Source organism: Lissotriton vulgaris, chromosome 10 (assembly GCF_964263255.1).
Source record: "Lissotriton vulgaris chromosome 10, aLisVul1.2, whole genome shotgun sequence".
In the NCBI taxonomy this organism is placed as follows: Eukaryota; Metazoa; Chordata; class Amphibia; order Caudata; family Salamandridae; genus Lissotriton; species Lissotriton vulgaris.
The window spans coordinates 1,040,696,082-1,040,713,268 of NC_141698.1; the positions used below are offsets into that span (position 1 = coordinate 1,040,696,082).

The 17,187-nt window shown below is 43.8% G+C and overlaps 1 protein-coding gene across 2 annotated transcripts in view; it reads left to right on the forward strand.

The window, feature by feature from the left end:
• Positions 1 to 17,187, forward strand: part of ABHD5 (abhydrolase domain containing 5, lysophosphatidic acid acyltransferase) — a 189,882-nt gene that overhangs the window by 81,334 nt on the left and 91,361 nt on the right. For both annotated transcript variants that reach the window (XM_086942091.1, XM_086942090.1), the window contains 2 exons: positions 1,995 to 2,039; positions 9,616 to 9,701. In XM_086942091.1, the coding sequence (XP_086798217.1) occupies positions 2,023 to 2,039; positions 9,616 to 9,701 (103 nt within the window). In that variant the 5' untranslated portion in view covers positions 1,995 to 2,022. The remainder of the gene's footprint in view (positions 1 to 1,994; positions 2,040 to 9,615; positions 9,702 to 17,187) is intronic.

The following is a 17,187-nucleotide window of genomic DNA, read 5'->3' on the forward strand; positions in this document are numbered from 1 at the left end:
AGGGAGGATCCTTGAGGTACTGCGCATGTGTTCTGCCATAGAGGAAGGAGCGGATCCAATCTGAGGTTGTTCCCTGTATGCCGGCGTCGTGCAGTCCGGCGGCTAGTGTGCGGTGGGAGAGGGTGTTGAAGGCTGCTGAGAGGTCTAGTGGGATGCGGGCTGCCGTGTGACCTTGATCGAGGAATGTGCGGATGTCGTCCGTGGTGGCTAGGAGGGCAGTCTCAGTGCTGTTCTTGCTGCAGAATCCGGATTGGGATGAATTTAGGATGTTGCTGGATTCGATGAAGTGTGTTAGCTGGGTATTGACGATTTTCTCTGTGACTTTGGCGTCACAGGGGAGGGGAGAGATAGGCCTGTAGTTCTTGAGGTCCGTTGGGTTTGCGGAGGGCTTCTTGAGGAGAAGCTTGACTTTGGCACGTTTGCAGTCATCGGGGAACGTGCCTGTTATGAGGGTGTAGTTGATTGACCGTCGTAGTTTCGGAGCGATGGCGGCGTCTTCATAGTCATTGCGGTGTCTTCTGTGGTGACAGGAGTCCTGGTGAGAAGGGTCGGCTTGGTGGCATTGCTGGTGAATGGTGTTGGTCAGTGCCTTGGTCGTTGAAGTTGACGTAGAGTGTCCTCATCTTCTGGTGGAAGAAGGAGCTGAGTTTGTTGCAGAAGTCCTGGGAGGGAGGGACGTCGGAGGTTTCGCTTTATGGTCTGGTGAATTCTTGTATGACGTGGAAGAGTTCCTTGGAGTTGGAAATGATTCTGTCCTGAACGGAGTTTCTCTTCGTAGATCTGATGAGTTGGTGGTGTGCCGTCGTGGTGGCTCTGTAGGTGGTGCGTGCTTCCGGGGTTTTGCTACTCATCCATGATTTCTCCAGTCGTCGGCGCGATGGCTTGGATTCTTGTAGGTCTGTGGTGAACTAGGTGCCTTTCGTGTTGTTGTCTTTCGGATTTCTGGAGGCTGGCGAGCATATTTGCGCAGTCGGCGATTCATTGGTGGTGGTGGTTGGCTGCGGAGTAGGAATTGGTCGTAGTGGGGGAGGGTGCGGCTGAGGGCGGAGGTGAAGTGTCCTTTGGTCATCTTGCTCCAGTTTTTGTGCGGGGGGCATGGCATTGGCTTGCTTGCGGTTGGTTTTGAGAAGGAGAAGTGGACACATTGATGGTCCGTCCAGAGAGGTTGCGTGGTGTGACTGAGGCAAATGTTGTTTCCTCCGGCGAACATGGGGTTGAGGGTGTGTCCCGCCGTGTGGGTGGGGGTGGTGAAGAGTTTCTTCAGTCTGATGTTGGCGAGGTTCTTTAGGAGGGCAGTGGAGTTGGGTTCGCTGAGGTTGTCAAGGTGGCAATTCAGGACTCCGAGCAGTGCGTAGTCCGTGGAGGCGAGGACATGGGGTGCGATGTAGTCTGCGATTATGTTTGTGAATGGGGAGTGGGTTCGGGGTCTGTAGGCGAGAGTTCTGCGTAGAGTCGTTATAGAGTTGAGCTGGATCTCGAAATGGATGTGTTCCATGGGGGCGAGGCATCGTTTGAGATGGAGGTTGTAAGTCAGAGGGCGCTTTTGTGGAAGATGGCAAGGCATTCTCCAGGGTGGTTAGGGTGGTCTTTCCTCTAAATCTTCTACCCGTCAAGTACCCCTACCCCACGCCTTGTGTTGCTCCCCAACCCTCCTACCTTGTCTGTAAAAGTAGAAGAACAGGTATATATTTTGCCAGGGTATTACTAAAGAAACAACTTTAACAGTTCTTTTGTTTTCTCTATACAGAAACATGTGTAAGATTTGTTTTGTTTTACCACAAGCCTTGGAACACCAATGCTTTTATAATGCTGTTGATAATTGCCCTTGGTGTGATGAATGTTGTTGGGCCTCTACCATGGAAAAACTTCTGTAGTGTATCACTTAGATTTACACGCAGCTAATCAGGAGTACTGCAGAGGACGCTTTAGACAGAACAGTAGAAACTGTCATTTGGGTTTTCTTTAACAGTGTGTTGCTTGTACTTTTCCCTCAGGAATTTGGAGCACGAGATTGGAGTGGTCATGTCCACTGCTAATTGGTGAGTACAGTTTTCTGAAGCATAAAGAATCGATGTCCTAACTAAATGATGTATGGAATATATGTGGTCTACAAAGGGATCATTTCTTTGTAAATCTGTGCCTCTTACAAATGTGTTTAAATACAGTAGGTCTGTACTCTAGTTACCTCACCAAAATATTTACTGTTTCTTTTTTAATTATTCTGCAAATAATACACTTTGAAAATGTTTTGGTGTGGGAGCCGAACTTTTCAATGCACTTCCCGAATAATATGTGCAGGCCCTTACGGAGATCCTCCCACCTCGGCCCTCATCACGGATCACACGCTTTGATTTGGGCATGTCCTCTGCATGCTATGCTGGTCTGTCGCTCTCCTGTATGGCTGACTGGTTGTAGCTGCTATTATTTTATTTTAGCCTTGCTGTAACGCTACTGTAGTGTATGTGTCGCGGTCTAGGTCTGTCCTTAATAATGCGAGGGACAGAACCTGTCAAAAACCACCTGCCCTTGGAGGGGCACAGCAGACATATTCTATTTGTGAAAAGAAGACAACTGTCCCAGTCCTGGGCATAGCACATAACACGGTGTTGGCAGTGTGAGGTATTATGAGATTGGTGGTGTAGCCTCAGTGTCTGAGTCAGAGTGTGACCTACCGTCTCTCTAATGTAGAGTTCTGCTGCTAGGTGAATGCCTCGAACCTTGCACCGACATGTGTTTCAGTGAGGGGTGTGATGTGTGTGTGTGTGTGTGTGTGTGTGTGTAGCACGTGTCCAGCAGAGGGGGAGGGAGGGAGGGAGGGAGGGAGGGAGGGAGGGAGGGAGGGGGAGAGGGAGAGGGAGAGGGAGAGGGAGAGGGAGAGGGAGAGGGAGAGATATGTCCAGCAGGTAGAGTGTGTGTGTCAATACCGAAACCCTGATTGCCATAGCTCCAAGTGGGGGACAGCTTCTCATAATGCTAAGTCTTAAAGAGTTCAGGTGCAGGACATCATTGGCCTTTGGAGATCACAGAAGGGAACTAAGTTTCCTATCAAGAACTTCTACAAAGTAGCACCCCCTGTATATAGAAAACTGATCCATTTAGTGTGTGGCTTGAGTGTACGCATGTAGCAGGTGTAAAAACAACATAACAGAATCCAATTCGGATTTAAAATAAATAATGATACTGTTAAAGCAGCGATAATCCTTTACATTATTAGTTTTATTGTTCCTATTTATTAGTGTCAACACAACTTTTGTGATTTAAGTTAAATGTAGGTGTTTGTTCTTTTTCAGTGTATTCCCCAGCTTCCGTTGTTAAGAAAGTTTCCTCTTGTAAAGAGTCCTGTTTTAACTTAAAATTTTCCCGGCAATCTTTTTTTTCTCACTTTACATCTTACTTCAGTAAGAATCCCAATAAAGCATTGATGTTGAGGGCTAATCCTTGCCTGAGTGCCATGATGTCAACTATCCATAAAACAAGATACCCATTTATATTCATTATATGTAAACTTGCTGCATGTAGATGTCCTGAAATCATGGCCTGAACCCATCTATCCTGCAGCAACATTTTATGTTCTAGCTCTGAACCATTGTTTATTGTGTTTCCAAGTTGGATCAAGTGACCCGCCATAGCTTCAGTCTCACGACCAATCATTCTATATGCAGATGTCTCATCTCATTCTGTTAACTGTTTGGCGTATCATTTCACCTCATATGAAGTGTTTTTACTGCATTACACAAGGGACTGTTTTGCACTGGTGCACCATACGTTAAACACTTTATTTAATAGATGTACTGTGTGCAGGAAGCAAGCAATTTTTTTTTCATGGCAGCAGTTTTTTAGCAGTAGTTTCTGCTTCAAGTGCCAGCCAGACCGATTGGCTTTGCCAATGCTTGTTACAGTTTTCATTCTTGTTACAGTTTTCATTCCATCCTTAGACCTTTTGCAAAGTTATTTATGTTTGTGTTCTACCGTTCCAATATTAACTTTATGTGCCTCCTTGTTCCCCGAATATATTTGATTTATTGGTTTTATTTATAAAGTTTTATATATTGCGAGCATTGACCCTTGCGCGTATCAGAGCTCTTTACAGTGTTTTAGGAGGTAGGTAAGACAGAGGCCTCGAGAGACCATCACATGGATCAATACATGTGAGACATAACCTGCGAGACATAAGCGTGCATGCAATACTAAGGGGGCAGATAGTGTTCCGGAGGGGAGATTGTGGATTCTAAGACAGAAATGTGTTCTTCAGTATCACTTTAACCTCCTTCTTGAATACAGCAGTTGAGGGGTTCAGTCTGATTTCAGAGGGCAGATTCTTGGGGCTATACCAGTTAAACAGAATTTCTGTGGGTTCAGCAGTAGGGCGCTAGAACCTCTAGAAGTTCTGCTGCCACCCAATAGATCCAGTTTTTGTGTAAGGTATTTCGGGGTGTTGAGGTGTATGGCTTTGTGGGTCATGCAAGCGATTTTTAAGTGAATCCTTGCCTCGCATGGAAGCCAGTTTAAAGATTTCAGATCAGGAGTGATGCGATTATTTCTTTTAGATCCTGTGTTGAGTCTAGCAGCAGAGTTTAGAAAGGCCCTTAGTGGCGCCAGCTCACTTCTGGAAAGACCGCAGATAGTTGCATTTCCATAGTACAGCCTGGGACTCACAGCTGATTTCAAGTCCACAGTGGGGAGTAAGGGTTTAATTTTTCTTAAGACGTTAATGAGGAAATTGGCTCCCTTTCATCCCTCTGGCCTTTTCAATTGTTGGCATTTCTTCACATTTCATTTTTTAAAAATGAAAACCATTTTTCAGATAGGGAGAGGTTTCTAGGCGCTTGCCCCCCAAAGATTTTTGAGGGGTCAAGTGCTTTGTATTGTAAGTTACTCATATACTGCCAAAGTTTGATTAAAACCTTTTATTGCACTCCATTGTGCGTCTTAACTGTGATGGTGTCAAGCTGCCTGTAGTATAGCAGTTATGCTCCCGGTAGTTGTATTGTTAAGTATTTTCCTAACTACTTTTGTTTAGTGGTGTCGTAAAAGAAGCCTTTTGCCTGACTCGTGTATTTTTACATACACCATCTTTCAGAATTCTTAAAAAGTTATTGTTTCTACAAAATTAACTTTATTGGTTTGTTAGGTAAAAGGACTTATGTGGCAGTGCAAACAGCTATGTATAAACTAAAGACGTTAAAAAAATACATTTTTCATAAAGATGAAATGTTTCAAATGAAAAAGCATGCTAGCACCTGCTGTGCAATTCTTCATTTTGATAAGCATTAATGAACACTGGGAGCTTGTTCTTATTGTACATTGATACTCAAACGTTTGATTACAGTGTCATGCTATATAAAGGCATAATAACAATTGTCTCAAGAGCAACCTCAAAAAAGGAGACTCTTGGGTACCGATCTGTTTCTAATTTCTATCATCGTTCAGCAAGACTTGCCATATAGGAAGAATTCCCCCACTAATCTCGTTGGCAAACAAGCTTAATTCTTCTTAGCACAGTTTTATTTGCAGCTTTAAAGTTGATTTTTTGAACTTGTTCATAATCACTAAGGATACATACTCCTAGATTTTCCTCCAGTATTCCAATGTGTTATTGCCTTAGTTCTTTACGTAATAGACCTGCAATTGTGTCAGCATGAGCAAATTTCACTTTCATTCTATCAGTGGTTGCAACCTTATCTCAACTAGACTGGCTGCTCTCCTAACGAGTTCATATCCGAGGAGCACTTGTGGGGCTGATTTATGCATATTAAATATTTGCCTTAATCAGTTGCACCCAGTTAAATCCATCTTGGCATCAGCAGATCCCATGAATACTGGTACTAAATAAGAAAGTATAAAATTGTTTTTTCCAGAAGCGACCACGGGTCGCTTCTGGAACCATAGGCCTGATTTACGGATTTCCCATTTGCATAAAGTGGTTACAAAAAGCGCAATGACATGTTGAGAATAGAATTTTATGAATTGAGCTGTATACTAATTGGTCGGCTCGCAACATTCCGAATGTAGTGGGTTTCAGTTTCACGCACCTCATTAATATGGATGAGGCATGTTGCAAATTGTGACACTGAAATTGGTTGGAGTCACAGACAAGGTGTCCTGTTTTTTGAGTCCCACATGTCTGTGATTGCTCTTAAATAAAGCTTTCTTTTTAAAAATGCAACTCTTTTTCCTAAAAAGTAAACTGGACACAATCAAAAAAAATGAAGAGTTCAAGTAACCTTTTTTTTTTTTAGTTGCGGGCAATGGTCCATCTCCACTCACATTCTCAAATGGTAGTGGGTCCCCTTTTGCGAATGACTTACCATCAATTTTCAATTAGTGGTAAAATATTAATGTTTTGCAACCTGATTTCGGTCACAAAACATTAATACATATTTTAAGGAATCCATTTGGAAGGGACGCCGTTAGCATGCTTCTGTAAAATTGCAATTTCTTAATGTTTACTTAACCCATTTAACAATTTGGAAAATCTTTCCCAAATTGTTAATTGGGTTTAGTAAATTATAGAAAGTGTTTTAGTGGTCGTAGATCCTCAGATTTACTTAATCAGATATTTTGTGATTGTGAAAACATTTCGTAAATCAGGCCCTCTAATTATTCATACCTTTCTTTTCTTTCTAATCTGTAAAGACTATTGATTTTCGTGCCTAAATAATGGAGGGGTACCTAAACTGGAGGACCAAACTTATACCTCAACCACTTCCTAGCTCAGTAATTTAGCAAATGTTATTGTTTTATCAACTTACACCACCATTGCCTTGCGTCACATGTATAATCTTCACTGTCTGAGCATACTGGTTGATTCCTATTGACACTTTAATTAAGTCTATGGCTAAACATAATGAAAAGAATCAAATGTGTATTTTAACACTGTTATTTCCTTAACTATCTAGTTTATAATATACTGTGTGGATCACTTGGGAGCTTTGACATTCAGGTTCATGGTCTATCTGTGATTTTTAAAAAAAAATATTGCAGGATTAATTGCAGAGTGTGTGTGTGTTTCGTATAATAGAATATACTGTTACATTACTACCCTGCCAAAATCAGTGCATCCCTTAACTCCACCAAAGAACTATTTTCTACAGTGCAGAAATTGAGTAAAATACCTGGTCAGAAAAATACAGGAGTAGACAAAGACTTTTGCAACCGGCTAGCAGACTCCTTTCAAGCCAAAGTTAAAACAGTCTCAGACTTATTTCTATTCACCCGCCAGCGGACTGGAGGGCATTCAAATGGTCCCCCTTCCAGCACGACAGAGGGTCCAAGTGGTGAAGGCGTGCCACCAGCCCCTGTCTCTATGCTTTTAACACCCTCTCGGAAACAGAGGTCATGACATTTCTTAGCCAGACGAGATCAGGTTCCCCTTGTGTCCCTTGCCCCCTTAAGATCCTCCACCTGACCCTGGGGGTTACACCTAGCTATCTTTAATTGTATTTTCTCCAATGGGTATTTTCTGATACCATGGAAGAAGGCATCTATCCTCCCACTTCTGAAAAAAACCTAACCTGCATAATACTGATCCAAGCAATTACAGGCCTATCTCTCGACTACCTCTCCAAGCCAAGGTCGTAGAGAAGGCCCTGAATGTAGAACTCACCCAGTTTATTAAGGATAACAATCTCCTAGACAGTGCCCAATATGGTTTTAGAAGTCAACACAGCACTGAGCTGGCTCTGATTATTGTGTCAGAGAAAATAAGAGAGGTCCTGGACAAGAGTGGGAAGACTGCCCTGATCCTCTTAGATCTCTCAGCGGTATTCGACACAGTGGTTCATGATCTCCTAATAAACCAATTGTTTTCTGTAGGGATTAGAAGCAAGGCTTTGGCCCTTCTGAACTCCTTTGTCTGTGACAGGGAGCAACGAGTGGAGCTTGGCGGACACACATCATCCTGGTTCACCTTTACATGTGGGGTGCCACAGGGTTCCTCGTTGAGCCTGACACTTTTCAATCTATACGTTGGCCCCATCTGCTCTCTCATAAGGTCTTTCGGCTTCAAGACAGTGTCGTATGCCGAAGACACACAAAACATAGCATCCTTTTCAGGGTACTCAACAAACACATCACATCAGAACTCCAGAAAACAGTGTGTTCGAGGCCTATGGGCTGCAGATGGTACATTATGAATAGATCGCCATCTGGTGTTGGGCTCGGATGATTGCACTTTGTTTTTCTCTTTGAGAGTCTTTTGTATCTTGGTGACTCCTCCTCTATTCATAATGTACCACTCTGCAGCCCTCTATGCCAAGAACAGATGCATACTGGTAAGTAGCATATTCCTTACAGCCTTGATCCTGTCTAGAATAGATTATTGTAGTGGGCTGTTGCTCAACATGTAGTCAAGCCTCCTCAACAAAATGCAAGGCCTCCAAAATGCGGCAGCTCGCCTACTACTTGCCATCCCGAAAAGTCAATCGATGTCCCACGCCCTCCCAATTTTACACTGGCTTCCATTTAAAAGTAGGATAGGATTCAAGGCCCTCTGTATCGCTTTCAAAGCATTACATGGCCTGTGCCCGACGATTTTGCAAACAAGTTCAAGTGGTATATTCCAGAGAGGCAGCAGCACTCTGCGACCTCTGCAAATCTGAGGGGGGAAAAGTTTTATTTCAGGCACAGCCAGATTGTGGAACTGCCTCCCGCGGGCACTAAAGACTGAAAACAATTTACTGGCTTTTCGTAAACTTTTAGAAACTCCGCTCTTTAACAACTAGCCCATACAGCTTTATAAATACCCCCTCTGGTTAGTACATCATGGGGAGCCGCCGCGCCTAGACACCTCCTGGTATTCGCGTTCGTTATAAATCTACATTTTATTTCATTTCTTAATTTTCTTCTTTCCTTGAGGTTCTTTGTTTCATTTGAAGACTCGGTTGCACTAGCAATACTTGAATATTTCCAATGTAATACACAAAAACATCCAAAACAAGTTATTTCACAAGCATTCCAACCTACCCCGCCACAAACAACTTTATGAATGCGCTGATGCCCCAGCAAGTCCACAGCTGACAGTCTCTGGTGCTTGGTTCGCTTCCTACTTAAGGCACCGTCAAGCAACAATCCATTCATTTCCTTTCTGTTTGTCAGCAGTAGTTCTCTCTAATGTGCACATTGCAACAGGCTATCCAAAAGAGCAATTTAAACGAACAAAAGTCAATGCTTGTGAGCAAGATGAATGACACATTTAACTGACAACCTGATCCAAGGTAATGTTTCTGTTTTGCATAAACTATGTAATATATATTTGTGTAATGTGGAATTCATTTCCATTACTGGAAAATATTCACTTTCTACAACAGGGGTGTCCAACATTTGTCAAGGAGAGCCCGATCCACGTCGAGATTAATTTAGATAGAATGAATCTAATTGAAACTCACCTACATGGTTGGTGATTACCCTTAAAGCCTGTCATGGATCCAGCCCTCCTAGACCCAGGTTGGACACTCCTTATCTATACTGTCCGTATATTAGCCTCATTCAGAATTGTTATTAGTAAGTATTCAAACAAAAGATAGTAGTAGTGATTCCTGTGAATTTCTCATATTTACTTTTAAAACCCTTGATTTCTGTAGCTTATAGCTTTTTTTTAATGTCTCAATTGTCTAGGTCTGGATGGCTCTCTAACTGGCTTCCAACTTGGTGTCCAACATCAATGCCACATCTTGAAGGAGCGGAGGAGAACATGCTCAAGTGTATGTCTTGATTTTGTCTTCAAACACTACATACAATTGTGAATCCTGTCAATTAAGGTCTATGTTTAATTTGCATTCGATAAACTATGCCTTTTGAAAATGCCAGTGTGTCCATATACAACTTAAACATGCTGTTTTAATGTAATTCTAATGTAAGTACCTGCGTTCATGGCTGATCACCTTCGGTCCCAAGTTATACAGCGCTGTTTAATAATGATACTCCCTGTATGTCAATCCTTTCATGGTAAAGATTTGCACAAGTTCAGTAAAGATTTTTCCTTTAACAAACAGTTGGAATTTCTGGACCTACCTGACCTCTCCGCATCTGCAGAGGGTCTTGGCTAAAAGTTAGAGAACTTTTAGCCAAGACCTGGAGGGGTATATCAAAGCATTTACACGTTCTCCTTCGTGTAGGTTCCCAACAGGGAACAGTCTCCCAAAAGGTCTTCACAAAAAAAACACATATATAGCTCCACAGGAAGGAGAATCCTCTTCCCGCTTGAGGAATCAGTATGGTCCCAGTACCCTTCGGCAACTTTAACTCACCTCCTTTCACTCTCCCTTGCGGTGTTCCCCAGGGATCCTCGCTAAGTCCTACACTATTCAACATTTATGTGTCGGACTTAGCGAGTATCATAAAAATCCATCACCTGGCGGTAACATCCTACACTGATGACACCCAGATCGTCTTGGCCATAAATAAAAATGGAGATGAAGTGGCCTCCAACTTTAATCTGGGAATGCTGGCAATAAGTAATTGGATGGCCACAAATTGCTTGAAACTGTACTCCGATAAAACGGAGGTGATGTTGTTTGGTAACCTCTCCCCTGCCTGACCTCCCACATGGTGGCCTGATGCCCTAGGACCACCTCCTCCCCCAGTGACCAAGGCAAGAAATCTAGGAGTTATACTGGATACCAAACTCACTTTCATGCACCACGTCAATGCGGTAGTTTCCTCCTCATTCTACACCATGAGAATGATAAAAAAACTCCTACCCTATCGCCCCATGAATATGGCAAAAACTCTGATCAGCGCACTTGTCATGGCCCGCATAGACTACTGCAATGCCCTTCTAGTTAATGCTCAAGAAGGTGTTCTAAACAAATTGCAACTGGTGCAGAATGCTGCGGCCAGACTGATCACAGCAAGCCCCAAGTATACCTCCAAATCTGGCACACTTCGAAAGCTTCACTGGTTACCAGTAAAGAAGAGAACAAAATTTAAAGCTCTCTGCATTGCGTATAAGGCAATTCACGCTCAAGGCCCAGCATTTCTGAAAGACTTACTTTGCCCTTATAAACCTGCTAGATCCCTTCGATCTTCAACTGCTGGTCTCATGCTGGTCCCCAGGACCAAGAAAGTCTCCTGGGGAGACAGATCCTTCATAGTGACCAACATCAAACTATGGAACAGTCTTCCACATCATATCAAAAACTCTACTTCCCTTCTCTCTTTCCGAAGACAGATAAATACCTGGCTGTTCATGCAATAACTCTCATGGACTAGTTCAATAAACACTCAGCGCCTAGACACCCACGGGTATTTGAGCGCTTAACAAATCTCCTAAATAAATAAATAAATAAATTTGGGGCATCAGCTCTGCTTCCTAACTGCTGGGCTCTCCCTCAACGTTGGAGCTGATCCCAGCATTAAAAAAGGTGAAGCAAGACGTGTCCATCTCCATTGGCTGAACCCACGCCGGTCAAAGGCTTCTGACTAGCTTTAGTGGACTTTTTCAGTACCACTCAGTTATTCAGTTACCTTCTGGGACATTTCCCAAAGGTGGACCCAATGTCTTGATGACTCTGGCCGCTCTGACCCCTCAAAAAAATCAGGGTCACTAAGATGACCCCCACCTCCAATGTGCTCAGGGCCAAAAACACAATCAATATTGGAACCGCCATTGGACTCACTTTCAGAATCACTTTTGAAGAATTAGAAGTCTGCTGACACAATCCCAGTGCAAAAGAGGCAGTTAAGGCTTGTTTCGAAGACAAGTCCTTACCACAGCCTCTCCCTGGGGCCTGGAAGTGTGACTGGGTGGAGAGTCTGACTTTGATGCTCTTGTTATGCCTGATGAATATTGTGGCCACATAGAAGTCTGTGACTGAGATGCTGATAACCTCCTCCCTTCTTGCAAAACTGATGTTGCCTCTGCCCCAGTAAATGATTTCAACACCTCTCCAGAAAGGATTATCTGGCGCTCTTCCAGAGGAAGTTTGTTTGCTCACTTCAATGGTATGAAAAGCAGGCAAAGCATTAATGTTGACCTCGTCCTTCGCGGAAGCACACTGCAACATTTTAACGGAAATCTTGCAATCCTGATCTGCAGTTTCAGGATCTAAACTGCTCTGTAACAAGGCACTCTTGTAGCCTGTACTGGCAAATTGTTAGAAGACAAAGGTCCGCCCTGTCTAATCAAGTTTATATGGTCAATCCATTCACTGGAATGTATATTGGTCCAAGCAGACCCAAATACCCTTTTCCATGGCCTCCAGGCTGAGTCTAAGAATCTGGACTCTGGTCACATAGTCTTTGTCTCTGGTCTGTTCCTAACTTTGCAATGTCCAAGATCCTTCCTGTGACTTGGAGATCGTACAAGGCGGTTGTATGGCATTACAACGCGGGCTTTTACCCCGCATGCCATTACAACGCGGGGATTACAACAAAAGTCGTTACAACGACTTTCGCTGGAGGGCGCTGGATAGTGGAATAGTTACATTTTCTATTCCAACTCCAGCCCACGTTGACAGTAGGGAAGGTGTTGGATAGAAAACCAACAGCGCCCTCCAGCGAAAGTCGTTGTAACGACTTTCGTTGTAATCCCTGCTTTGTAATGGCATTGTGGGGTAATCCCCGCGTTGTCATGGCTGTTCCCCGGTGACATGGGGCAGTGAGATAAATAACGGTGATGGATCAAGCCCTGATCTTTGGACTGGGTAAGAGTGGTCTGCTCAATTCAGACACTCTGTTCATCACCACCCCCTTTCTGAATCGTTTTTGGCCACTATGGGTGTGGCAGGGTATACTCAGACATGAGTCCCTTTCTCACTGCTCCATCAGGATTCAAGCAAGCCGGGCCGAAGACGGCTGAAATGCCAGAAACCGGTCCCCGGTAGCTTGTCTCCTTTCTGGTGAAGAATTGGCTTGGTAGTTTAGTCTGCCCTGTTCCCATGATGCACTGGGCCAGGGACAGACTGATTTGCATATAGCCAGGTTCTGAGCTGGGATGGGGCAGTGAGATAAATAACGGTGATGGATCAAGCCCTGATCTTTGGACTGGGTAAGAGTGGTCTGCTCAATTCAGACACTCTGTTCATCACCACCCCCTTTCTGAATTGTTCCCCGTACAGGGCAGTTGACTAGTGTCCTGTACAGGGCAGTTGACTAGTGTCCCTGCTCTAGGTACATCACCTAAAGTGGTGGTGGCAGTGTCCCATGTTTTGTAAACTTTGTAATGGGACTAGCCTGTTTTGTCTGTCAGTGAGAGCGTGGTCTACTGACTACTCTTGTATAAACTTCTATTGTTATGGTGCTGTCGTGCCATGCACATGTCGAATCGACACTGCATATGTAGCGCATGTATGTTATAGAGACTGTGTGTTGTGCAAGTCTGAGTCCTGGGGCCAGTGAATGCCTCTGGTATTGCATGGCACAAGCTGGAGTATGAAGAGCTTCCCTAAGCAAGTATGTTGCCCGCATTCCTTTAGCTGGAGAGTGTAGATTTAGACAGGGAGGCAAGGAGAATGAAGAAGCAGGGCTCTATTTTCGAAATTCTGTGAAGTCCTTGTTAGCTGAGGACTGCTAATTAATTCTTCCTGAGCACAACTATCTAATGGACGGTAGAGGTGAGTGGTGGGACTGCAGTTTCTGTTGTTCAAGGTCCGGAAGTTTGTAGGCAAGGCCAAGGGTCGGACTGGGACAGGACATAGACTCAGGCACCATAGTAAAAGTGGCCTCCTTTACCGATTCAGATAACTAAAAAAATGGCTTCCTTTTGCAAACGAGGACAGATTTAAACTAGTAAAGAGAAACTGTTTTGGCGTTTTACAACCAATGGAGGATTATATTATTTGTGCTTGTGGAAGATAATGTTTGCGGTAATATTAGAGAAATCAACAATAAAAACTGGCCCACCAGACCATAATACCGGCTCACAAACACACAGAAAACTAGCTTCGGGCACTGCCTGATTGCCATATAGACTGGCCCGACCTGGCAGGGCCTGTGCTGCCTTAGGAAAGCTAGTGAGAGCCAGGTGCAGAGAACACCCACTTTATTTTATCCATGTATTGAGCACTCATGCTTCATGTATCCAGCCCTATTGCTACCTGCTGTGAGAAACCTCACATTGCAAAAAGGCTGTATCTGGAGAGAATCATAAACATGACATTTGAGAAAGAACCAACTGAAACTGGTTCTGAAACCTCCGACAGTGGATCCACATCCCAGTTGGAAAATGTGTATAAAAGTGGATCAAAACCTCTTTGTTACAAGTTCTTCACCAAGGAAAGGAGTGCTCCACAGAGTAATTGAAGAGCTGCTGTGGATACTGTGTCTGTCTGACATCCAGATTCCCAGAGGTAAGGGGACATCAACTGAGTTCTGCACTTTCTGCTGGAAGTGGTGAGGATCTGCTTAAAGCACCTAGAGGCCTGTCTGCCTGTTTAGCGAGGGAATGAGTGTGTCTGTCCCTATAGGATTAATGACTCTACTGGAGATGATGTCCATCATGCTCCTGGCATGTGGAGCACCCAAAGGAAGATGATGAACAAAGAGGACGAGCTAAGAGTGACCCGTGCTGCAAAGGGTTCTCCCCAGTCTCTCTGCGTAGTTCCCAAGTAAAATGTGTCACAATTGCTTTGGGGCAAAAATTCTTGTCTCACATGGCAGCCCTTTTGGGGTTTGACTGTTACTGCTGCTCCCAGTAGAGAAAATGAAATTTTTGTTGCTGCCGAAGACAGAGTGCCAGGATCAGCATGAAGATCGCAACAGCTAAAGACCTAATTGAGAAGCAACTTCATGGGGATGCTGCAACTGTTGTGTCTTATCCCCAGTCTGTGGACAGCCATGGGGGCCATCATTGCTGATGACTGGTGTGAACATGTAGACATGGCCAGCGAGTCTACTCTGTGAACCCTGACCCAAACATGGCTGCTGAGGCGGTCCAGGGCGAACGATGGTCCATCGATGTTAGGAGGAGAACATGTCCCACTCTCACTATAGAACCTTAATTGCAACACAACCATGAGAAGGTAAACTGGGGCCTAACCTGCAAACAGGGACAGAGACTTATGTGAGAGAAAGACCGCTACATCAGGTAAAACGTTAGATCAATGAATTGAAAAAGATGTTGAAACGAGATGCTCCACTAATAAGTGAGACTGCTTTGAGTTATATGTACATGTGCCTGAACACTACCTTCTCACTATGGTGTTGTGACATGTAGATTCAGAAGCGCAACAGATTCATGCAGAAGGTACAAGAGAATCAGGTGCAATTGATCCTGATCACCCCAGACTGGAAAATGTTTTGGTATGCCAATATGTTACTTAGCATTTTAGCCATGCTACTCTCTCACACAAGTAGGGGACCTGCTTTTTCAGCAGGGTGGGTCATTCCTCAGTTCCAGACCCCAATCATGTGGCTGCATTCATTGTGGTTGTGGTACTTGGTAGCGTGGTTTTATTTGCTGTCTGGGAGGTCGTCCTGGCTGGTAGGAGACAAGCCACAGAATCCATTTAAGCATGTTGCTGGAATGAGTTTGTTCAATAGTCTGACTGAAGATCTGAAGCCTTTTCTGTTTCGCCTTTCCAATGTTCTGTGATTCCCATGATCTCTTGCCCAACATGGTCTACTAGTGGCTACTAGGAATGGTAATTTGTCTTTCCTGTTCACCTTCACATACATGTCGGTTGACCAGCATTCTCCATTTAAGTCGCCACTAGTGGCGCTTTTTCAGAAATATTTATTTGATTTGTTTCCTCTACTTTGTTCATTGTTCCTCAGTGAGATCTGAATCTTCTGTTCACTTTCCCCATTGCATCCCTAGTTGAGCCAAAGCACAGTTGCCCCATTCAACCCTTATTCTGAAGACTATCCTCTTGGTGTCAATGATTTGAGCCCGTAGAGTCAGAACTTCAGGCCTTCTGCGTTCGACTACTATTAGTAGGTAGTCAATCCCTATGAGTCAATTAATTAACTTATTTATTTTTGTGCAACTGATCATCTTTTCTTCGAGAAGAGTTCTCTACTTTTGACATGGATCAGTCCATCTCTCTTCCATCTTTCTTTACCCCTTCTCATCCCATAATGCAGGAGTAGGAGCTGCATAGACTGGACCCCGGGTGAGCAGTATCCTACTACGTTGACCACACTCAAAAGTGGGCCATCTTTGTGGGCTTGACAGAGTCTAAGTAAGGCAAGGCAGTGACCAGATTCGCCATTTTGTGGTAGGTCTTGCGTCTGCTGTGCCTTAGCCAAGGACAAACCTGCTGCTGACATATATACCCACTCCACTAGGCCTGTGACTGCATCCAAGCCTCTCACCAGAGGTGACTTAGTAGTTTCCAGGCGGACACATGTTCATCCTTTTGCTAAACATTACAGTCGGGACTAAGTTGCATACATTCCTTGGTTAATCAGCACTATTCATTCCCACTGGAAGGTAATCGTATCTGGAGGGTAATCGTAAGGTGAAGAGCCTTTACAAAGATGATGCATCCCCCAGAAATATTGCTGCCGAAGGGAAGCAGCTAAGAAAGTTTTTAAACAACAATAAACGTCTGATTAAATCCTATAGACGAACTTCCACGTCTCCTTGTGAAGATGCATCTCCATGCACGCTCTTTCTGTTTCAGCTCGCTGAGTTCTTGGCTACTGTCCTAGTATTGTCTGCTGTGAAGCAAGCCAATTAGTTGTGCCCTTGACACACACTTGGCTTGCTTCCTGTTATGACTGTGGATTGGGCAACTTATGACTTACATTTTTTGTGAAGCAAGTGGTTCCTGGCTTTAACCCTGCCCTAGTTGAATCTCTTGCTGACGTAGTTAATTGCCTTTAGTTCTGCTTCTTAAGCAACATCCGTTTCACATGTAGTTTTATAAGTTCTGCTCTCTTCCCTTCTGTTTAACCACCTTATTTTAAAGGAAAGTTGAACATGTCTCTTGGAGTAGGAAGTTACAACAAGATAAGTCTCACTTTCAAATGCCTCAAATCTGAATTTATTTTGAGATGCAAACCCACCTGTAGGCTAATCTTTGGGCATTCTTATGTGAAAGGCATCAGCAGTTATATAAAATGAAGCTAAAATCAGACTGCTAGAACTTTAGTGGTTCACTGCATTTTTTCTACCCTGGTTCCTCAGTCACTACATCTTTATAGCTGTTTCTTAGGCTCTACTAGTATGGAAGCTAGATGTGTTGTTTGAGAGCATGGAACATAAATAGGAAATTAAAATGTTTGACCACTCCCTTGCAGAAA